Source organism: Podarcis erhardii (assembly GCF_964252035.2).
Source record: "Podarcis erhardii genome assembly, chromosome: 4".
NCBI lineage: Eukaryota > Metazoa > Chordata > Lepidosauria > Squamata > Lacertidae > Podarcis > Podarcis erhardii.
The window spans coordinates 26944032-26965860 of NC_138508.1; the positions used below are offsets into that span (position 1 = coordinate 26944032).

At 39.7% G+C, this 21829-nt stretch overlaps 1 protein-coding gene across 2 annotated transcripts in view; it reads left to right on the forward strand.

Annotated features, from left to right (window-relative positions):
• WASF3 (WASP family member 3) overlaps window positions 1-8897 on the forward strand; it is a 28575-nt gene extending 19678 nt beyond the window's left edge. The window contains exons 5-9 of one of the 2 annotated variants that reach the window (XM_081860505.1): window positions 586-703; window positions 4551-4717; window positions 5362-5625; window positions 6213-6583; window positions 7860-8897. In XM_081860505.1, coding sequence (XP_081716631.1) covers window positions 586-703; window positions 4551-4717; window positions 5362-5625; window positions 6213-6583; window positions 7860-8017 — 1078 coding nt within the window. In that variant the 3' untranslated portion in view covers window positions 8018-8897. Of the gene's footprint in view, window positions 1-585; window positions 704-3014; window positions 3191-4550; window positions 4718-5361; window positions 5626-6212; window positions 6584-7859 lie in introns of both variants that reach the window. The other variant, XM_081860504.1, reaches the window with a different exon arrangement.
• Window positions 8898-21829: the final 12932 nt, after the last annotated feature.

Consider the following 21829-nt stretch of genomic DNA (forward strand, 5'->3'; position numbering starts at 1 on the left):
TATACTTCTAAATTTTAAATAATTGTTTGAACATTGCTTCTTGTCATTTTCAACTTACCTCAAACACCCATTCATACTGGGTTTTCCCAATTGATACCTTGGCACAACCAGATGCAGTTTGCACCAGGCCCTGAGTGAAGTGGCCAATGGGTTCTGCACTTATGGGTTTGGTTGCAGGAAAGCCAACTTCTCATTAAACTGTAGGTCTACTTCCTATGTTTTATCCTATGTAGGTTTACTTCCTAAACCGTTTTATCCAAACAAATGTAATAAGTATTGGGCCTTTTCTTAAGTAAGCACCTCATTGTATCATTTGAGTCAGCAGAACCTGGGTGCTTATTCATGACAGTTCAGTTGGCAAAGTAGCTGGCTTGCTACTTGAAACAGACAGAACTGTTCCTTTTCTTTGGGAGGTAGGTCTTCTGTCTGGAAATGGCATCCTATGCAGTACATTGGCACCATTGGAGCCTTTCCCACTAGGTTATCTGCAGAGTCATGAGTACGCTAGAATACTTGCTTGGTCTCTAAGTATGCTTTAAACAATAATCCTCCTCTTTTCTCAATATCTGTTCATTTTGTTCACAGAGATGATAAAAAGGATGGGCTGAAGTTCTATACTGATCCCTCTTATTTCTTTGACCTATGGAAAGAAAAAATGTTACAAGATACAGAAGACAAACGAAAAGAGAAGAGACGCCAAAAGGTAAACAGGCACATTTTAAAATGTATGCACGTGGTTTACCAGCCATATTTTGGAATAAAAATGGTTCATTGTTTAAATGTTTTTCTTGACATACATATGACTGGAAAACTAGCAAGATTATTTCATACTTTTATATTTCAATCTTAAATGTGTGTCTTAATTTCTTCTCTTAAAAAATTCTAGCAAAAATAGCCTAGTTACAGAAAACATATTTTTGAAAAATAGATTATATGGTTATAAACTTATTTCATAAAGTTCTTTGAGCTTTTGATGGTTTTCATTAGATTGTTTCCACTCTAAAATGCAAATTGACTTTATTCTTCTTATTCTGAGAATATGTCTATCTGCTTTTTATGGGTGAGTCTGAATAAAGAATCACCTAAGGTATGTCGTGGAAGATTATATAATGGAGCAGTTTTAGGAATGATGTTCATTGCTGTCATCCCTGAAGAATGTCACTAAGCAATAAATCAGCTATTTTTAGATAGAAAATGTACTCGCATTTCTGTGTGGCTATGGTCATACTGGAACTCCCAGACCACCTGCCTGACCTAGGCAATGTACAAAAGTAAATAAGAGCATCACTAAGAGAAGAAGGCTTTTTTGTTTACTACTCCTTCTGAAATAAAGCAAGGCACCATATTCTGTGACCAGGAGACTTGGATGATTCTTTGCTTGGTGAGGGAAAGCTTGCTGATGTGGTGAGGATATGTGAAGTGGGGATGGGAGGGCAATATAACATGTGTGCTAACAAGGTTGAGTTTTTCTGTATGTAAAATGCCCGTTTTTAGTTTGACTTTGCCTAAGAATGTTGAGGTTTTAATTCCAATGAAATGGTTACTGTAGCATACTTTATCCTCCTTCTGTAAACAGATGGTCTTAAATGGGCTTGCCTGTTGCTGTTATCACTAACCTCGGCTGTCTTCTCATCTGCATAAAATATGATGACTGTAATTTAAGAGTTTGCAACAGAATAAATGTTTGAGTTATAAGCAAAAGCACTGCAAAAAGCTCCTTCCAAACACTAAAAAAACCCAGGCAGAATGTATTGGTCACTGGTATCAAATATTGCTAGGAGACCCAGGACAATTAAATCATCCTTCCACAGTCTTCATCTATCTTAGGTCATTGACAAGGTGACCAAGGCAGTTTTGGATCTGAAATCAGCCTAGAAAACGGGTATATCAGGAATAGATAGCCTTTGCTGTCCTAGGTACCTACAACTATACAGGAAGAGAAAAGGTGAAGAGACATGCTTTATGCTTCTTAGTAACTGTGTGATTAAAGAATATATTTTTATGATTTCATTGCAATTTTTCTTTCATAATTGAAAATCAATTAATCTAACAGTTCTCCCCAAATGCATTTACAGTCGCACCTTGGAAGTCAAACAGAATCCGTTCTGGAAGTCCAGTCGACTTCCAAAACATTTGGAAACCAAAGCGCGGCTTCTGATTGGCTGCAGGAAGCTCCTGCAGCCAATCAGAAGCCGTGGAAGCCCCGTCAGACGTTCGGCTTCCAAAAGAACGTTCGAAAACCGGAACACTCACTTCTGGGTTTCGATCATTCAGGAGCTGATTTGTTTGGGAGCCAAGGCATTTGAAACCCAAGGTACGACTGTATTTTTATCATTGATTTTAATATACTCTAATGAGTCGTTTGTGTTGTGATCCATTATCCTTCCATGTGCATGAAACTTATTTGGTATTTGTTTGACAGGACAGTATAAGTACTGAGCTTTTTCCATTTGCAAGGATGAATACCATGCAGCTCTCTGCTGTAAGGTAACTGCTTAAAAGAGGAAATCAGTTGATTTCAGAAAAGGTACATGTGGTGTTGAAGGGAAGCCAAGTTTATTCCAGTGCCAGAAAAAACACACCAACTCTTGTTTGTAGGTGTATCTTCACATACCCCTGGACTCCGATGGGAAAATATTTCCATGCCACTTGCTGTGATGCACTGTGAACCTTTTTATTTGCTTGTCTGAACACTAAGATTACAGTAGCTCTGTAGAACTACAATTTAGCATGGTATTGTTTAAAGCAGGCTTTGCAAACCATACAATTTTACAATTGTGAAAAAAACACTAATATGTAAATTTAATGTGTGTGTTTGCTATGTATATATTACTGCACAGCTGATTTCTTGTCAGATGTATAACCTATGAGCTCTTTAGAATATGGCTTCACTATAATTTGCTTGGCTCACCTATATATCTACTTATTTTCATTCTCTTAACAGCATTTAACTTGCTCTTTCCTTCCTTGTCTCTTCCTTTCGCATGCCTTGCTTTCTTGTTCTGTAACATTAGGAGCAAAAGCGTATAGATGGCACAACTCGTGAGGTGAAAAAGGTTAGAAAAGCAAGGAACAGGCGCCAGGAATGGAATATGATGGCATATGACAAAGAGCTTAGACCAGACAACAGGTTGTCTCAAAATATATACCATGGAGCATCATCTGAGGGATCTCTGTCCCCTGATACTAGGTCTGTTTACAACAAACCTTTTTGTTGTATTATACATTCAGATATGCATAGTATCCTTATATTCTTAATAAGCTTAACTGTAGAATTGCAATGAAACATTCAATTAATGTTACAACAGGCATTTTCAAAATTATTTGAAAGGCCAGTGTGACTTAAATCTGTTACTTGTTACTATACAGCCACATTGCACGTATGTTTGTGTTTCTGTTCTAGATTGCCATATTGTACTGCTATAGGCAACTTAGTACATGGATTTTTTTTTTCAATTTAATGATTTTACTGATTTTAAGAAAAACATATTCTAAACTTTTGTGTAGTACTTAGAAAGCAATGGTTCTTCACATGCAAGGCAATATACCGGCTTCATATTAGTAGATTTTGCTAATTGAATAAAGTTCACTGTTCATACAATTGGTATTCAGAGAGGAGCTGCCGAACCAGAAGCAATATTTTTAAAAATGGTTTTGAACAGAAACATATCCCTAGTGTGTACAACAGTATTTACCACCGGTATTCTCTCCCTGTGTTATACTTCTTTGTGCTAAGTGGGAGGTCTGTGTTCAAGCAAAGTGGAACATTCAAGTTGATTGGCCAAGCGGTCTCTAGAGACATTTTTGTTCTCATATTTGTTCTCCAAATTAATTTAATTGGAAGGAAGGAACAACCCACAGCAAATAATGCAGACTGCCTAACAACATTTCACAACTCCACTAACATCTATTATGGCTTGTTTATGTCATCTTGTAGTTATTTTTAAAGTCCAGGCTGTTAAAGCAAAAGAGGATTGCAAGAAGAGCCCAGAAGCTGACTTCCATAGAAAGCCATGTTTTAAAGAGAATTACTTCTGTATAATATTTCTATGATGCTATTCAGGATGCTTTGTCTGCACTAGGAAAATAGTCTTCTTTCATGCTACATAACTTCTTTCCTGAGCAAAACTGTTCTCCAACTTAATAGAGAGGAAAGCATTTCTATGATTCCCAGTCACTTGTTGAAATTCTACTCCTCTTGAACCATGGGAATCATATTCTTGTCAACTCTGTTAACTGGATTAATTCACTTACTCCAGTCATTTTGTTTCCTTGACTGACATGTACATTTTTTTACTCCTTTTTTTGTAGCATGAAAAATTGCCTTGTGAATGAATTGTAATAGGAGTATTGTAAACGCAAGTGTTACATTCAAAACAAGCCTACACAAATGCGCTTCTTGTTATAATTTTGATGCACTGCTTATATATGCATAAAAATGATAAGCAAACATAGCAATTTTATGTAACTATTGGAATTTGAAATTCTGATGTTTCCGAATTGGCGAGTCCTATTTACAATGCATTTATGCTATGCCCATTGTGATTCAGAAAGAGAGACACAAGCTGAATCCAAGCCGGCACCAGCAAATTAATGTGAGGAAAGTAAGGACAAGAAGAGAAGAGTGGGAGAGAAGGAAAATGGGCATTGAGTTCATAAGTGATACAAAGAAACAAGAGCAGACAGGAAGCACAAAAGAGGCCAAGATGCCCAAAGGGTTTGTCTTTTTGTTTTACTCAAACCTCTGGTGCTTTGTTGCTTGCCTAGCTTCCTGTCTGAAAAAGATGATGAGCATCTATTTTACTGATACCTTTTTAAACCAAATTACTATATGACACAATTTGTCTTTACTAATGCAGCTTTTTGCAGCTCAGGCATGCAAATAAATTGTCTGTTGGCCCTAACTGATAAGCTCTACAGAGTTAGTATCTTTATAAGTTCTGTGTTCCACTAATAGTTCTTTTTTCTCTGCCTCTTTAATCCAGTTGTAATTATTTGCCAAAAAAAAAAAAAAAAAAAAAAAGCAACTTATAAAATATTAAGCTCTTGGAGTTGGGTTGTTTTTGATAAATAAAAATATTCTCTTGGTTTCAGCTTCTAGTTTTGCTTTCATCTTTTGCTTTTCTTGGTAATAGTACTTCTCTATCACTTCTCATAGAACTAATATCGCCTTGTATGTGAGAGAATGCATACCCTGCAAGTTTACAGTTTCTGTGTATTAGGAAAATCGATGAATTTGAAAATTCAGATTTTGTAAATATAAGCTGCACTTTGTGGCTGTAGAAAGTTCTTTGCAAAGACAGTGAAACTATTACGGTACATTTCCTCCTAATTTCTGTATTTTCTCCACTTGTATTTTAGATCTCATGCCTCAGATGTTACCAGCTATTCATATCCTGCTACTCCAAATCATTCCCTCCATCAGCAGCCAATGATGCCTTCATATGGAGCAGGAGATGGAGCTCAGTACATGATTGCAAACCAGGGCCTTGAGCATGAATTTAGGCCACCTTCTACAACAGTACGGCATGCTACCTTAAACAGACCTCAACAACCACCTCCACCCCCACCCCAAGCCGTAGATGGATCCCTAGGGACTGTGTCATTGGTACCAGCTGATTATGGGTAAAAAATTCATTTTGTTATTTATTTAAAATGTGTTTACCTTGCTTTTCAGCTGAAAGGCTCCCAAAGCAGCTTACATGAGATCAGTTAACAAGACAGTCCCTGTCCTCAGGCTTACAATCAGCAACGACGTGGGGGGAAGGGATGGGACACAAAAAGAGTGGAAGTAAGAGGTCTTAAGTATGGTTAATGTTCAGTGGGGGATATACTTGAGCTGTATTGTTGTATGATTAGGTTGCTACAGTACTTGAGGCTCACATGCTTAGAGAAAATACTCCAGCAAACTAGGTAAGGACCCTTTACTGCTTCCCAGTGCTATATTTAAACCAAGGTAAAAATGGATGTGGGAAAACTTGATGTTGATGTTGAAACAGAGAGATGTGTGCTATGTGTGTTGTGTGTTTAGTAAGAGGCAACTGGAAAAGTTTGAGTTGCCAGAAAAAGTGAAGAAAATCAATGCAATGTAACCCAGTATTTATTATGCAATCATATTCATTACCAAATGAAGCATATGCTACTGGGTGCACACTGCAAATCTGCTAGCTCATATGCCAGTTAACAAATATTGTGTTCTATTTTATATATAGGATGCTTGCAGCTCAGATGGTGGATTATTACAATCCTTCAGGACCCCCGCTGCCTCCCCCTCCACCCATGATTCCTTCTGCACAGACCGCTTTTGTTAGTCCTCTCCAAATCCCTGTGCTACCTTCCCATCCTGGACTAGTGACTGGATCTATATATTCTGCTGCTCTTCATCCTCCTTCTACTGGGCTTGTTGTTACAGCTCCCCCTCCTCCAGGCCCGCCTCCTCCCCCTCCAGGCCCTCCTGCTGCAGGATCCTCTCTCTCATCCTCTCCGATGCATGCGCCTGCACTGGCTGAAGCAAAGCGGCATGAGCCCACACAGTCACCCATCAGTGATGCTCGAAGTGATCTTCTGGCTGCTATTCGGATGGGTAAGGGTACATTAAGAATGGTCAGGCTTAAACAGACCAGTGTTTGGGTTTTCCATAACTTTGCATAAGCCGTGCTTTTAATTTATAAGTACAGTCATACCTCGGGTTGAAACAGCTTCAGGATGAATATTTTCGGGTTGCGCTCTGCGGCAACCCGGAAGTAACAGAACACGTTACTTCCGGGTTTTGCTGCATGTGCAGACGCTCAAAATGACGTCACACACATGCGCGGAAGCGGTGAAATGCGACCCACAGATGCTCAGTCGTGTGTTATGTTCGCTTCAGGATGCGAACAGGGCTCCAGAACGGATCCCGTTCGCATCCCGAGGTACCACTGTACAGTGTTGCATCTTGAAAGCTAAGTAATGGCATTCAAATTCTTGCTGTTGGGTCCAATGCCTTCTATTCTCCTGATATACAGCAATCTGCCACAATGAAGTATTTGATTTTGTTCTTGGGCAAACAGATGGAGACACACACTTACATGCATCTATATAATATATGTCTGTGTTCATGTGTATATAAATACCTATAGGGAAAAAAATAGTTGGTTCCCTACCAGGGAAGAATGGCAGATTCAGTTGATAGATTATGCCAAATTGGCAAAAATGACCAGAAGAATCAGAAACCAGGAAGACCAAAATTTCAATAAGGAATGGGGAAAATACATAATTTACCTTAAAAATCATTGTAAACAACTAAAATCATTAGTAGGATTGGAATAACACTTGTAATTCAGTGTTGAATTTTTGATATACTAGAGATGGAAAAGATTTGGATTAATGGAAAAGATGCAGGAGGAAAAGATTAATAAAAGGACCCACAAAGGGGAGGAGGGAAATTCAGGAGCTTCTTTGGAATTCTTTTTTTATGTTGGTGGTTGGATAATTGATTGTAAAATTTTAAAACCTGAAAACTAAATAAAAAAAACAGCAGATCAAAGTAAATTAATAGCCTCTGGTAACACAAGAGGTATTTGAATTGCCTCCTTTTCTCTTGGGGAATAATGACTGTTTTACATGATAGATAGATGAAGTTGTCATTTCTATTGAAAAGTACAGAGGCCTGTGGAAAAGCCAAAACAATCACCAAGAGCATATTAACTCTTGGAATTCCTTATTTCTGTGAATTCTCATTGTGTTTTAAACCCTAAGGTATTTTCGTTAATTTTTAAGTCCTGTGTACTGTACTTGTAAGCTTACTCTTGCTTTAAAAAGAAAAAAAACTTTACCTATGAAAATAACAGTGTGATAATTTGTCTCATTGCTTTCTTCAGGAATCCAGTTGAAAAAAGTACAAGAGCAGCGTGAACAAGAAGCTAAGCGTGAACCTGTTGGAAATGATGTGGCCACAATTCTTTCCAGACGCATTGCTGTGGAGTACAGCGATTCAGAAGATGATTCGGAATGTGATGAAAATGACTGGTCAGACTGAAAACTGGAGAACCAAAGCATTCTATTAATTTCTTAAGGAAATTGTTCATGTTGTGTAGGCACTGATATATGTTGAAACAGGTTAATTAAATTGATGGTATTCAGGATGCTGTCAGTAAGTTTGGTGATAATCTAGAACTCTTTTATTTTCAGTATTTACTGCATAATACTGTATACAAGTGCCACTGAATGTAGCAAATCATGTTCTGCCCCAAGAGAAGGCAGTGTTTGTTCTTGGCCAGGAGTACATGTAAGTTATTTAGATTGTTTGAATATTAACACCAATTTCCCCAGGTACTTGGAAATCTTTCAAAGCAGGTGCTTGATCTTGGAGCACAACATGACAGAACAATGTCCTCCACCATAAAATGTCACTAATTTGCATTTTTGGTCTAGCTTCATGGAGAATACGTATAAAACTGGTAGCAGTTAAATGTTTCTTGTTTATTTTTAAGTCTTACTCTGTCCGTCCCATATATTGTGAGTTTATTTTTAGCATCATAGCTACACTTTAAAATAATCAGGGGTTGGAGCCATACTGACATTGTTAATGAATAATTGGGTGACATTAGGTTAAGTGCTGAATTCCCTCCCCTTATTTATCTGTTTGTTTGTTTGTTTGTTTGTTTGTTTGTTTAGTTTTCATAATCAGTTTTAGAAAATAATATAGTTTGTAACAGGCATATTCAAGCATATGGTTAAATGGATCCTAAAATGGAAATCATACTTCTCTTAGGAGTTGTTGAGCTCAAAAGGTAAGGTTTGTTGAGAACCATGTTCAAGCTGTGTCTGGTTCATGGGTGACTGGACAAATTCTTTATAGGTACAACACCTAAATAAATTTCAACTCAAGTTGATAAAAATAATTTTGTTACCTCTCATATGGTTTACAGTGCTGCATTTATTACATGTGGATAGACATGTAATGCCTTTGTCAGCTTAAGAGTGCAGTTGTGTCATATTTATTTTTGTATGCCCCTTTTTTAAAAAGTGGCAGTTATAATCTACATTTTCAATCTTATATAATATTTCATTTTTAAAGGCTGTTTTCATGTTTTCTTTCAGTTGTTCTTACTTATTCACAATTCAGTACTGTATTGAACCTAATTTCCTTTCTTGGCTATGATTCAGGATCTTGTTATGCTTGATTATGTTTCATAGAATTGAAGTTTAGAAGCAGTCAGTGCTGGCTTTGGCTTTTGTTTGTGGGGATTTTTCGAGGGTGGGGGGTGGGGTGAGACCAGGCAAGTTGCCGTGAATGGTCCATGTATTTAAAGGTGCCTGCAGTTGCCTAGAGGGGAAAAGCAAGGTGAGCAGAGGTTGTTCCTCTTCCTCTTTGCTCCTGTCACTATATGCTTGCTTAGGAGACAGATGACTAGGTAGCAATAGCAAAGTGTAGGAGTAGTGGAGGTCTGGGGTTGTCAGCCCTCTGTTGGAGTGTGGGCTTCAGCAGTGCTAATCCCTGATTCCAGCCCTAGAAACAATCCATTGAAAGCTGTTGCTGCACAATTAGATTTGTGTTAAGTTTGGTGGGTGGGGGTTGATAGATCACTTCTAAATAAGTGAGAAAAATGGAGTAATTCACATCCAATAAGCTTAAGTAGTTTTCCTTTGGGACATGAAGCAGTGTCCTTCATCCGCAAGCTCTTTGAACTCCGGTTTCTTCCATTCCTTAGCCCTATCAAATGAAAGAGAAGACAAATAGTCTCTGAGATGAAGAGAACTGCTGTGTGATGGCTGTTGTTGTTAAATAGGACTCTGGAATAGAGAGTTGTCACCACCAGTCCAAGAAAATGTAATCTTGGCCCAAGCAAGCTTATTTTATTCTCTTCTTTCCCCACCTATTCTACCTTGACTTAAAAAACAGTCTTACAAATTGTAATAATATTCTAAAGTAGCTGTTGTTAAACTTTTATATATGATATAAAATCTCTTTTCTGTACAGCAACCACTCAGTAGGAACACAGAATATAAGTTGTTGGTTCCCGCCCCCGCAAATAAGAACTATGGTAATATTTCACTACAGCACTCCTCCAGATCCACCAGGGCAAGCATTTTGTCTTGCCAGGTGGAATGATCCCCCCTTTCCCTCCCTTTGTGCTGTTCCAGGGGTTCTCCTGACCCAAGTCAATTTCAGGGGCATGTGAAGAGAGGAAGGGGAAGAACCCCATTATAAAAGTGGAAGTCCCACCCTATAAACAGGTATCTGTATTTAGTGTCCCTATTGAGAGCACAGCATTCATTGTTAACAATCATGGACCTTATATCAGTACCAAGACTGTTTCCTGAAATTTGTAAGGAATAAAGTGACCCTTAACAGGTATAGAGTGCCTTTCCCTTAATACTAAATAAGTATAGAGAATCACCTCACTCGGGTCTTTGAAGGGTTTCCAGAGAGACTTGAGCACTAGCATGATTCAGGAAGGGCCAGGGATCCATAAGCTGATCTGACTCTCTTCAAAACATTCAGTCTGGCATTGAACTTATACCTACAAGAAACATTAAACTACTTGGTTTTTAAAAGAAGAGAACACGTTTTCAGTTAAAATGCACAGAACCTACTCTTTGTGCATTGGTTTTTCATTTCCTTTACTCATGGATATCACAATAACAGTATTGTCGTACCTTGTTTTGCAACTGGGATCGGTTCCGGAGCCCCATCCGCTAGCCAAAAAGGACGCAGGGCAAAACGCTGCATCTGTGCATGTGCAATATAGCGCTTCTGCACATGCGCGAGCGGCAAACCTGGAAGTAACCCGTTCCGGTAATTCCGGGTTTGCCGTGGATGTTCTCTGGAACGGATGCTAGACGAGGCGGATGTTTGCGGATGTATTACTGTATTTTGCATTTAATACACATGCAAATGTGTACATTGCCTGCAGAGGGATAACGTAATTGGGAAATATGAAAAATGGAGACTGATGGACTAAAGTCGCACATGACTTCCCATCTCACACATTGAGGGAGGGCCATTCACTCACCATATAGCAATCCATGTGAATTGGACAAAATATGCAAGTAGTATAGGAGGGTGTTTAAAAAGGTAGCTCTGGATTATAAGTAAGCAAGCCACATGGAGGAGGGAAAAGTTGCTTAGGAAGTGTGGCTTATGGCTTGACTTTGACCACTGCAACCCCCGAGTCATTTGTGACTGGACTTAACTGTCAGGGGTCCTTTACCTTTACTCTGGAAGAAATTCCTTCCTAATGCAAAATATATTTATTAATTCTGAAGTATAAGTATAAATATTTTAATTCTGAAGTATAAGGAAATCCTCCTGAAATAACTTTACAGCAAAAGACAGAAATATAAATCCTGAAATCAAATTGTGGTAAAACTAATCTCTGATATGAGAAGATATTATGTGTGCATATATTGAAATATACTCATATAATAAATAATGGCTGGGACAAATTCACTGATACTGTAGAATGTCAGGGTAGTGTTAGCGCTAGTTATGGAGCAGGGAGTCCTGCAATTGTCTATTTGTCCATGAAGCTCATTGGGGGATCTTGAAAATCAATTCCACATGTCCAGTTGCAAGGTTTTTAATGAAACACTCAAGGAAAACCTAAAATACTTTAAAATATAGTTTCTTGATCTAGAAAATTAAAATACACCCCAAAATTATGCATGTAGGGCAGAACCATGGCATACACCTAAGCATATCTAATGCACAATTTAACTACATGGTTTCCACCAAAGAATCTTGGGAACTGTAGTTTGTTAAGAGTGTTGGGAATTGTAGCTATGTGAGGGGAAATTTTGGATTCTTTGAGGAAGGTGTGTGCTTTAAGTGTATGGTGTGGATCTGCCCATGGTTATGAATTTCTTTTGGGCAAACCAAAACATTAAAATGAGTTATTTGTGTTGGTGATTTTATAATACATCCACAGGCCAGTACAGTACCATGCCACTCCTTGCCACACTGCTATTTGCAATGCAGAAAGGCACAACAAATGTTCGGTAAAAGACCTCTTTGTACTTCATGCACTCATGAGATGGAGGTTCTTTTCTGTTAAAGCTTATGCCATCATAAAAGTTTTGAAAATGTGCCACAGGACTCTTGGACTCTGTGTGCTTCCTGCAACAGACTAACAAGCTACTGCTCTAGAACAGCTCTCTTAAAAAGCTGATTACACTGGTGTTTACTTGCCAAGCAGGCACGCAGCTGTGGGTAGGAGATGATGACAAAGAGCATGCAAAAGTAACTTTTTTCCTATTAACTGCAGTGCTCAGACGAGTGAAAAAGCACCTTAACCCTGCGTGCTGTGGAAAGCAAAATACCGGAAAGGGAGAGCAGCACCTTATGCTGATCTGTACATAGCTCATTTTTCTTTCTCCTCTTCTTTCAGAGGCACTGCTAAAGAGCTCATGAGCACTAAGCCGCCTTTGCAGTGCCAATACCTTTGGATTTAGAGTCCAGTGACTGTGCCTCCTCCAATCCAAAAAACTGTGCAGTCTCTTTGGCTAGGCCTCCTTCTCTTACCACTAAATGGGGTCATTGTTTGTTGCATGTCAGGCAAGCCTTGACGTTACAATAACTGCTCTTGGCTCCAAAGTTCACAAAGCCAAGATCTACCGTTATCTATCTTTCCCCCCAACAAGTTGTTCTTATGTTTGAAACGAGCATTTCTGAAACAATGTGACCAAATAAAAGTCTACCACCTTGTGCATTTTGTACCTTTAATAGTAAGGGACAGCATAATGGCAAACACTTCTTTTCCTTAATAGGTTCCCATTAAGAGTCTGAAGATATATTGAGTAGCACCTAACAAAGCACAATCTCCAACTCCTTTATGAAGACCCCAAGGTCACTCAACACCTTCTAGACTTTGCCTTAAAATGTGAGGAAAGCTGCATTTGACTTTGCATGTGGAATTGAGACATCATGAACTATACAGAAAAGGATCTGAACCTTCATTACTGTTGAGGGTGATCCCACATCTGCATAGTAATGAATTCTGCTATATTCTCTGAGTCTAGGAAACCAAAGGGGTTCATCTGATCTGTGTTTCTAGTCTGTGTACAGTACTGAGAACAACTTGGCCGTGCTAATGGTTGCTTCTGCTTCTGGGGATATTAGTGAAGTTGTCACATGATGCATTTATTGCATGATGGTGTCGTTCTTCATCATTCATGATGTGAGAATATGGTTCTATATGTTCATTTGGTTGAACAAATGTAGAGTTGCAAGGCAAGTCATACTGCATGTTTTCTCTACACCCCACCCTGAATAAATGTCAGGATGTTCAAATGGCTTTCTGGAAATGTTTTTTGTTTGTTTTTTAATGTTGGAAGTAAAACACCAGTTTCTTCCATTGTAAGAAATGAATATATTTTAGAAGCACAGAAACTGAATCACAGAATATTTGTATTTTGAATTTATTCTAAGCTACTAAATAAGTTGTAGTCACGAAGATTTCATAGTTAGATGACCATCTTTTTTCTTCTAAACTTGAAGTATTTTCTCATCTGCTTTCAGTATTTTATCAATAAAAATGTAAATTAAGATTACTGAGCTAAATTTATACTTTAGGTAATTTTGTTTGTTTATTTTATCCTGGATTATGTAAAAGTAATAGTTATGAATAAAGCTCACATTTCAACTTTTGTCTTCACATTCTAAAAGTTTTTCTTCAATTTCAATAGATTCTAGTTAACAGGGGCACTATTATGTAGTACTGAACTATTATGTAATTATTAAGATATTGTTAATACTGGCTGGTTTCACTGTTTATTCTTCATTTCCCTAGACATTTTCGTGTAGACAACACTTCATAATTAGTATGTCTGCCTGACATTGCACTTCAAACTTGTAACCCAAACAGTATGATACAGTCATAATTAACGCCTTATTTCAGTGGGCAATAGTTTAGCCACATTGCCTAATTCTTCTTCTGAAATAAATGTGGCATGCAGGCGCTTAGCTGAATTCTGCCCATTCCTTGTGCAGTCTCGTTACAAATGTCAGAAGAAGGAAAACATTCAGTATGTTGGGGATATCATCAATGGTAGTTAATAACACTGGTAGTAATGGTAGTAAAAAAACACAGGAAGTTAATAGTAAATTAATTACGGTATACTGTGATCCATTGCTTGAACAACTTGGCCACTCCAGTCTATAGAAAATAATTGCACAACATCCATCAGTGTACACTGTACACCAAACATTTTCCTTTTCCTTGGGCAGCCCTTGGTTGTGCATATCACTTGTTGATAAGAGTGCTTTAAACGTGGCAGTAAAAACTTGTTTTACAATGGTGTCTACATAGGGATTACAGTGTTTAAACTTTAAATAGGCTCCGTTGTGTGCAGAAAGCATTAGGAATTCCTGTGGAAAGATATTGACCTCTGGTGGTCACTTGTGGTAATTGAGACTTTGAAAATTATTAAAGTGTTTTCCTTCCTATATCTTGCACCTCCTCCCACAACGAAATGAAAAGCAATCACATTATATAATGCCTACAGCTAAGCCCTAATTAATGACAGTTGAAAATGTATTTGACAAAGAGAGAAACACATCTAGATAATTTGTTCCCTATGGGGAAAAGATCGAAATTGCAATTTTCTTGCACAGCCTTCCCAGCTTTGTACTCTCCTAGCCCAGATTCATGTCTTTGTTCTCATTCAAGCCTACAGTTTATTGGCTATTAATGCTGATCTGTGAAGCAAAAGGACAAAATCATCCTGTCTTTGTTCTCAGAGCTGCCTTTCATTTCTGAGTGAAAATAACTTATTTACGCTTGGCGTATTGGAGGAACAAAAATAGTTCATCTATCCTGTTTTCTGGCTGCTGAAACAGAATGCTAGTTTGGGTGCCACTTAGCCTGATAAATTAGGGCTGTTCCTAAATCTTAGGCTCTAAACATGAGTTCAGAATTCTGGATTCAATCTGGTGAGACTGGCATGATAAAAATTTCTTCCCAAATGTCACCCTTTAAAAATCCTGTTTCCCCTGGTTGCTGCTTCTCCCCAAATTAATTTAAAAATAATGATCCATAATACATATAGAACAGAAAGTAAATGTGAAACAAGAATCATTATTCCTGAATTATTCACATGGGTGACCACCCAGTCAGTGATTGTTAACTGAAGGTTGCCCCTACTTCTGATGTAAAGACATCATATGTATGTAAAGACATACAAATTATCATAATCCGAACCAATCCAATTCACCGATAAGACGATGTAACTGAGCACAACTGAGAGTAAAGGTGAATGCCAGCTGCTTAAATGAGTAAATTAACATTACAAGGAGTGCTGGGGGGGGGGGCAATTTAAAAAGGAGGTGAGTTTTTGTGCTGTTCACTTAAAAACTGAACAGCCAGGCAAACACAATCAAGGATGGTGCAAAACAGGGCTGGGGAGAATGTCAAGAATCCAATAGAAGCCTAAATGATGGACACATTTAGACTAGAGGTTCCCCATCCCTGATATTATATAAAGTTCATCATGCATGGGAGTCAGTTTCTCTTTCTCTCATCAAAGCATCAAAGGACACTAGGAATGTGCATTATACTGAATTAGACCATTGGCCCATCTTGCTCAGTACTGCCTGTATCAACTGGCAGCAGCTTCTAGGGTTTTTGGCAGCCATACCTGAAGATGCTGGGGGTTGAACCCAGGGACCTTTTGATGTGCAAATTATGTGCTCTTCTACTGAGCCATAAGCTATTGCTGGTGGTCATGACAACTGTTCAACCCCATTGCGCGTTCTGCCAACCTCCAGAAATATCCTTTATGGAACTAAATTGGGTTCCTTTGATCTGCAAAACAATTGGGCAGCTGGATGCGGGGATGCGGAGTTTCATCTAGTTTTGGCCCACTGTAGCCTGTTGCACCGCCGTGGAACAAATACACAAAGGTAGACCTGATCCCGTGTGCAAGTTGCTCTTTCTATAAATGGCTTTGTACACTATGGGCCCTTATAGAGTACCCTTCTGCTGGAGTCATAATGTGCAGAATAATGCTTCTTTTCATGTTTGTTTGCCTCTAGCTGTGCAGCTGCAGTCATACATTCTATCAGGGACATCTTTCCCTCTGTGAAAACACTTCCAATAGTAGCAAAGCCCCACCTCCACTTTAGCTGTCTTTTTTTAGCAGTTTGCTTTGATGCAGTGGCGGAGGTGGTGATATTGCTGCTGAAATAAAACACTTCCATCATAGTAAGTGCCATCCCACAAGGCCCTGTCGCAACATGAAACACAGTTAAAACTGAGTCGGCCACCCACGGTATTCCTTCCCATTTTACACTGATTCACAGCTGGAAGAATGGAACTGATGATGTGCCTTTAGAAGGATGAGCTTGTTATGGAACAGAATTTATCGGATGATACTAAACGTGGAAGGCTTCATACAATGGGATGACGTACAAGGACTTTTGAAAGAACTTTTTAAAAAGCTCATTTGCAATAAAACATCACAGGAAGTGGAAGGGCCATAGCTCAGTAGTAGAGCCTCTGCCTTGCAAGCAGAAGGGCCTGGAGAGCTGCTGCCAGTCAGTGTAGACAATATTGAGATAGGACTCAGTATAGTGTAGCTTCCTATGTTCCTAAGCAGTGCAATAGTGAGGGTAAGAAAGGTAGAGGTGCTCTTAATCAAAATCTGCAAGCCCCTTTGTATCTCTCCTCCTCCTCCTCCTCCTCCTCCTCCTCCTCCTCCTCCTCCTCCTCCTCCTCTTCTGTATTGCCTTTTTCAAACAGCAGACACAGCTAGCAGTAAGGCAGGCCAGCCCCCTCTGTAATTCAAGCACTAGTAGGTTTTGTTTTGTTCCTTTCTGCTGACTCCCAGGTCCTAGCCCAGCACTCTAACCACTACACTACATACGCCATCAACCTTATGTCATGGATAAGGCTGGATGCAGAGGAATAGTGGGATTCACCAGCTGGGGAACCCCCAGGGGAAGAAGGCTCAGAGCCAGGGGATTGGTGGTGGGACAACAATGAGTGGTCAGAGGGAGAAGAGAGGGAAGACTGGGAGGAGGAGGAGGCGTCGGAAGCTGAAGAGGCAACAGGGTTTAGTGAGCAGGAAGAGGCTCCAGCAGAGAGCACTGCAGACTCAGAGGCAGGAGAGGAGGAGGGCCAGGAGACAGAAGAAGCCAGGGGATCTCCCTGCTGTGACCAGCTCCCCTCCCCCAGGTTTTCCAGAATATGCAGAGAAATGAAGAGGGTGGAACAATAAGAGGCAAGACAACAAGACCTTAGGTTTTTGAAACCAGGGGAGGAGCCTTAGAGAATGGTAGGAAGGTGAGGACATTCAGTCCTGGCAATTGCCTCATTGGGGCAAGACCTACTGGGAAGAGTTGCTGTGACCACTAGGATTGAGCTGTTTTGTTTCTTTGACTAAAGAGTTAACTTCACAGACGTTTGGTGCTCTACTGTTTTATTGCTTGACCATCTGTACCTGGGTAGATGTTGAGAGAGTGAACTTGCAACAGGGAAGAAATGAAGGAAAGATGCCAACGATGCATCTCAAAGCTGTGGGGCAGAACAGTCGGCTGGGAAACACTGCAATCATTCAAAACATACTCAACTTTGGTGTGTGCTACTCATTCCCATCTTGCAACAGTCTGCGCAGCATCATGGAATTCCACAAAGGAATGCAGCTGTCATGGCTGCAAACAGAGCATTCCTAACAGAATAATGTGGCTGAAGGATGGTGTGTTGAAAACATCTGTTCTAAGAGGCATGGGGAATTTGTGGTCCTCCAGAAGTTGCTGGACTTCAACTCCTGCCAGACCCAGCCAACATGGCCAATGGTTAGGAAGAGTGGGAGTTGTAGTCTAACACCATCTGGACTCCCCCATCTCTGTAGTAGAAGATGTTGAGATTTCCATTCCACCTTAAGGAGCAGACGTGTGGAACTGTTGCGTGTCACATGTCTGTTTACATTCCAGCACAGCTTGCTGGGAACGTCCATTGTGTATAGCTTTTGCTTTTCCCGTTCTGAGAAGACGAGAGAGACGACATGTTTCTTTGTCCTGATTTATGATTAATAAATCTGTAGTTGTATGCTTCTACAAGCCTCACGCCTATTCTGTGTGTGCAGTTCACTCTGCTGATAGTGTGCCTTGGCTTTGAAGCCCGGTCACTGATTTACTTCAGGGTAGAGGCCGATGGTCTTCACAGCGGGATGGCTGGAAGGAAACAGCCCAGCTGGGGCTAGCCAGCTGGCCTGCCGGCCCTCTGCATGTCAACAGAAGACTGGTAACATCAAGGGAGTGGCTAGGTGACTTGCGTTGGGTGTGTACCATCTTTGACTTGGCCTGTGGGTACTATTTTACTTCAGAGGGCATCAGCGGGTCCCCACCTGATTTATGCTACTCTAAATTGTGACTCCTAGGAGAACAGGAAGAAGCTCCTTTTTGTCTGACTGCATTTGCTGGACGAACGTGTGCCTACTATCTCAGTGTCAGCTACAGTTTTTTTTTGGGGGGGGGGGTTGAGCAAGGCACTCACAATAAGCTTCCTTCCTAGTGACTCCACCTCCTCACTGCCTTTACTACTGCCATCTGCTGCTGCTCCTCTGCTGCCCAGAAGAATATTGACAGAACATAACTCCCTGCGATATATGGATCAACAAGACTTTTTTTAAAAGAAAGGGGTCTTGCTCGTTCCTTGCAGAAGGAACACCATATGAAGAAACAAGATGCAGTGCTGTGATTCTCAAGACGATTACTGCTTAGCAAAGTATCAACAGTTAGGGATCTCTCTAAAGATATATATTTGCAGCTTCTGCTGACACATCGCCTCTGAATCTGACTCGCTGAATGTCAGCTATGGTGACTCACATGGGATACAAACAGCAGAGCTTTGCACACGGAGAATAAGAAAGCAAAAGGGTACAAGTCATCTCTTGTTTGAACATCTACCTTCCCCATCCCATTCCCCCTTCTTTAACACCCAGCCAAAGGAAGATTCCAATGAGACAAGTATCAGATAACGTTCATTCTATATTGACAAGGAATCTGTATTTCTGTGTGGCAGCACTACTTATTGGAACTCCCTGCCTATTGATATTAAGCAGGCGTTTTCACTGTAGTGCTTTCATCACCTGATAAAACCCCTTTCCTTTCAGCAAGCCACCTAATCAGGCAGGCCTATTTTAACATGTAATTTTATTATGAGCCTGTGTCTGATGCTCTCAGAGTTATGTTGCGACTTGTAGGAAGGAGTTAGTGCATATGAATACATGTCCATTGATAAGGAAGGGAATTGTGAATTGGATTGGCAGTTACCGCCCCTCTCCCTAACTCACGCCCTGGACAAAGTTGCAAGGTCACAACTCTTACTTTGTAGGGGATGGCTGAATGATCTCTCATGTATTTGTGTCCTTTTGATTGCACGTTTATCCCAATTTGTGCTCATTATGCCATTGGGGCAGTTATACACAATTGTGCTTTCACTACCATTTGAACTGCCAACAATGCAGGACAGTTGTGCTACTTTCACTTGCAATGGATGCATGCCATGGAGTTTCCTGCTAAAATCCTGTAACTTTTCATACTACAAACCTGGGGTGTTTCGTTGTTGTCGTCGTCCCACTTTTGTTGTGTTTTACCACAAGAATGCCCCTCCAAATGGTAATCATACGGTAACATGAGGGAAGCATCGAAGAACAATTAAGAATGTGGAATGATGTGTGGATTGTCTACCACTAATGCACTCTTTTTGTGTCAATGACAAGTTGCAATATGCACCCCAACCACCACCATCCCAAGTCTAGAGCAGCCCATCACTGTAAAATGAAAAAGTGAATAAAACTAAGGCTGAGATTCAATGTAGCATCAGCAGGGACTCTGCTTGCGCAACAAGGCTCCTCCTTCCTCTGTTTCCCCTGCACTCCCAATTTACTCTGAAGGTTTAGGACTTTTCCTTAGAAGATACTCTGGAGTAGATGTGTGGGCACAGAGGGCTGGAGGGCAAGGAAGCCCCATTATGCAAGCAGACTGTCACAAATGGATCTCCCCCTATGCCTTTATAAAGGGGCTAGGTTAGGATAAGTGTACCTACTGGGTTTTGTAACCATACACTGACTTGCAGAATTTCCTAAACAAAGGGGCTTTTAATGTTTGCCACCCTGAATCCCAACAGGGGGAAAGGTGCAGTATAAATAAATGATGATGATGTTATTAGATAATCATGTCCTATTGTTAAGTTACAGCCTTTCAGCCAAGAGAATTACACAAAGACAGCTTCCCACTTCCATCCTATCCTGACCTATTTTTTTAGACTCTCCAATTATTTCTTTTATGAAAAATACAGCCTTGCCCTTATTATAACTAAAACATAATTAAGAAGCACCTGTTATGAACTACTGAAATCCTTTACAAGAGGTTCACTGTGCAACCCTATGTGCTTGCTCAGAAGTAAATTATACTCTCTAAGGACATAGCTCCCTCAATTTATAAAGTTCTAATAACACTAGAATATGGCAATCTATTGTACACAAAAATGCCATGGGAAATGGACCTCGATGTGCAAATACCAAATGGAAAATAGATGGCTTTGTGGTCTGGGAGATGGTTGAAATCGGTTTCTGCAAAAATAAGGGAAGCCTCATTAAAACTTCTGCATAGGTGGCATTATACACCAGTGAAGCTATCCCAAATATGTACAGAAGTCAATCCCAGTTGTCAGAGGGGATGCACAGTCAAAGGTCCATATGTGGTGGTGCTGTGACATCACCAAACCCTTCTGGAGTACTGTCTTCAAAGAAATAAGCTTGATATACAACAAAACAATTGAAATGTCCCCCTGCACTAGCACAACTTGGGCTTAGGATTCCGTCTGCTCATGATTATCCTAAAGATGACCTCTTAGCCTTTCTATTGACTGCTGTCCATATGGAGATATCCAGATGTTGGAAAACTGGTGCTGGGCTGAACATTGATCCTTGGTATAACAGAGCATGGTCAATAGCTTTGGCTGAAAAACTAACATGCCAGGTGAGAGTGGCAAAGGGCAAACACAATCCATATTCCTTTTATAACATATGGCAAATGTTTAGTGAATGCAGGAAGGAATCCAACCAGCGCTTATGTGATGTGATCTCTTCAAATGAAACTTAAACACATCACATGTGTTTTATCGGGACAAGTTATTTGTTGCTTACTGTTGTAACGGTTGTTTTCTCAAAATTTATCTTCTGTACCATGAAAATAAATAAAAACAATATTAAAAAAAAATAAAAAAGAAGTAAATTCTACTCAGTAGAATAAATAGTTCCACAGCACTGAGAAGTTAACTTTTCCTCCCAATTATGTGATAAATAACTACCTAACATTCAGAAGACATCTTAAGGCAGCCCTGTTCAGGGAAGTTTTTAATCTGTGATATTTTAGTGTATTTTTGGTTTCTTTGGAAGCCGCCCAGAGTGGCTAGGGAAACCCAGCCAGATGGACGGGGTACAAATAATAAATTATTATTATTATTATTATTATTATTATTATTATTATTATTATTATTAGTGAAAACCAGTTTTCTGTTGCAAAATGAGGAATGATATAGGCTGCTAGGCTGCCAATCCAACCCTAAGCACATTTGCTTAGGTACATTTGGTCTTACTTCCAAATACGTGTACATAAGCTTGCATTTCACCTTGTTTTGCAAAACACCTTAAGACAAATTCCTCACTGTGCTTTGTTTATATATGAATTTTATTATGGAAACACAAACATCTTATATAAACCTCCTGTAAGAAGCAGCACAGTGACAGTTCTAAAATGCATGTAGTCATTTTAAGGGGAAGCGTCTAGTTACATATTAATGCTATTCATACCTTTTTCTGTGAAAACCATAAAAATAACTTC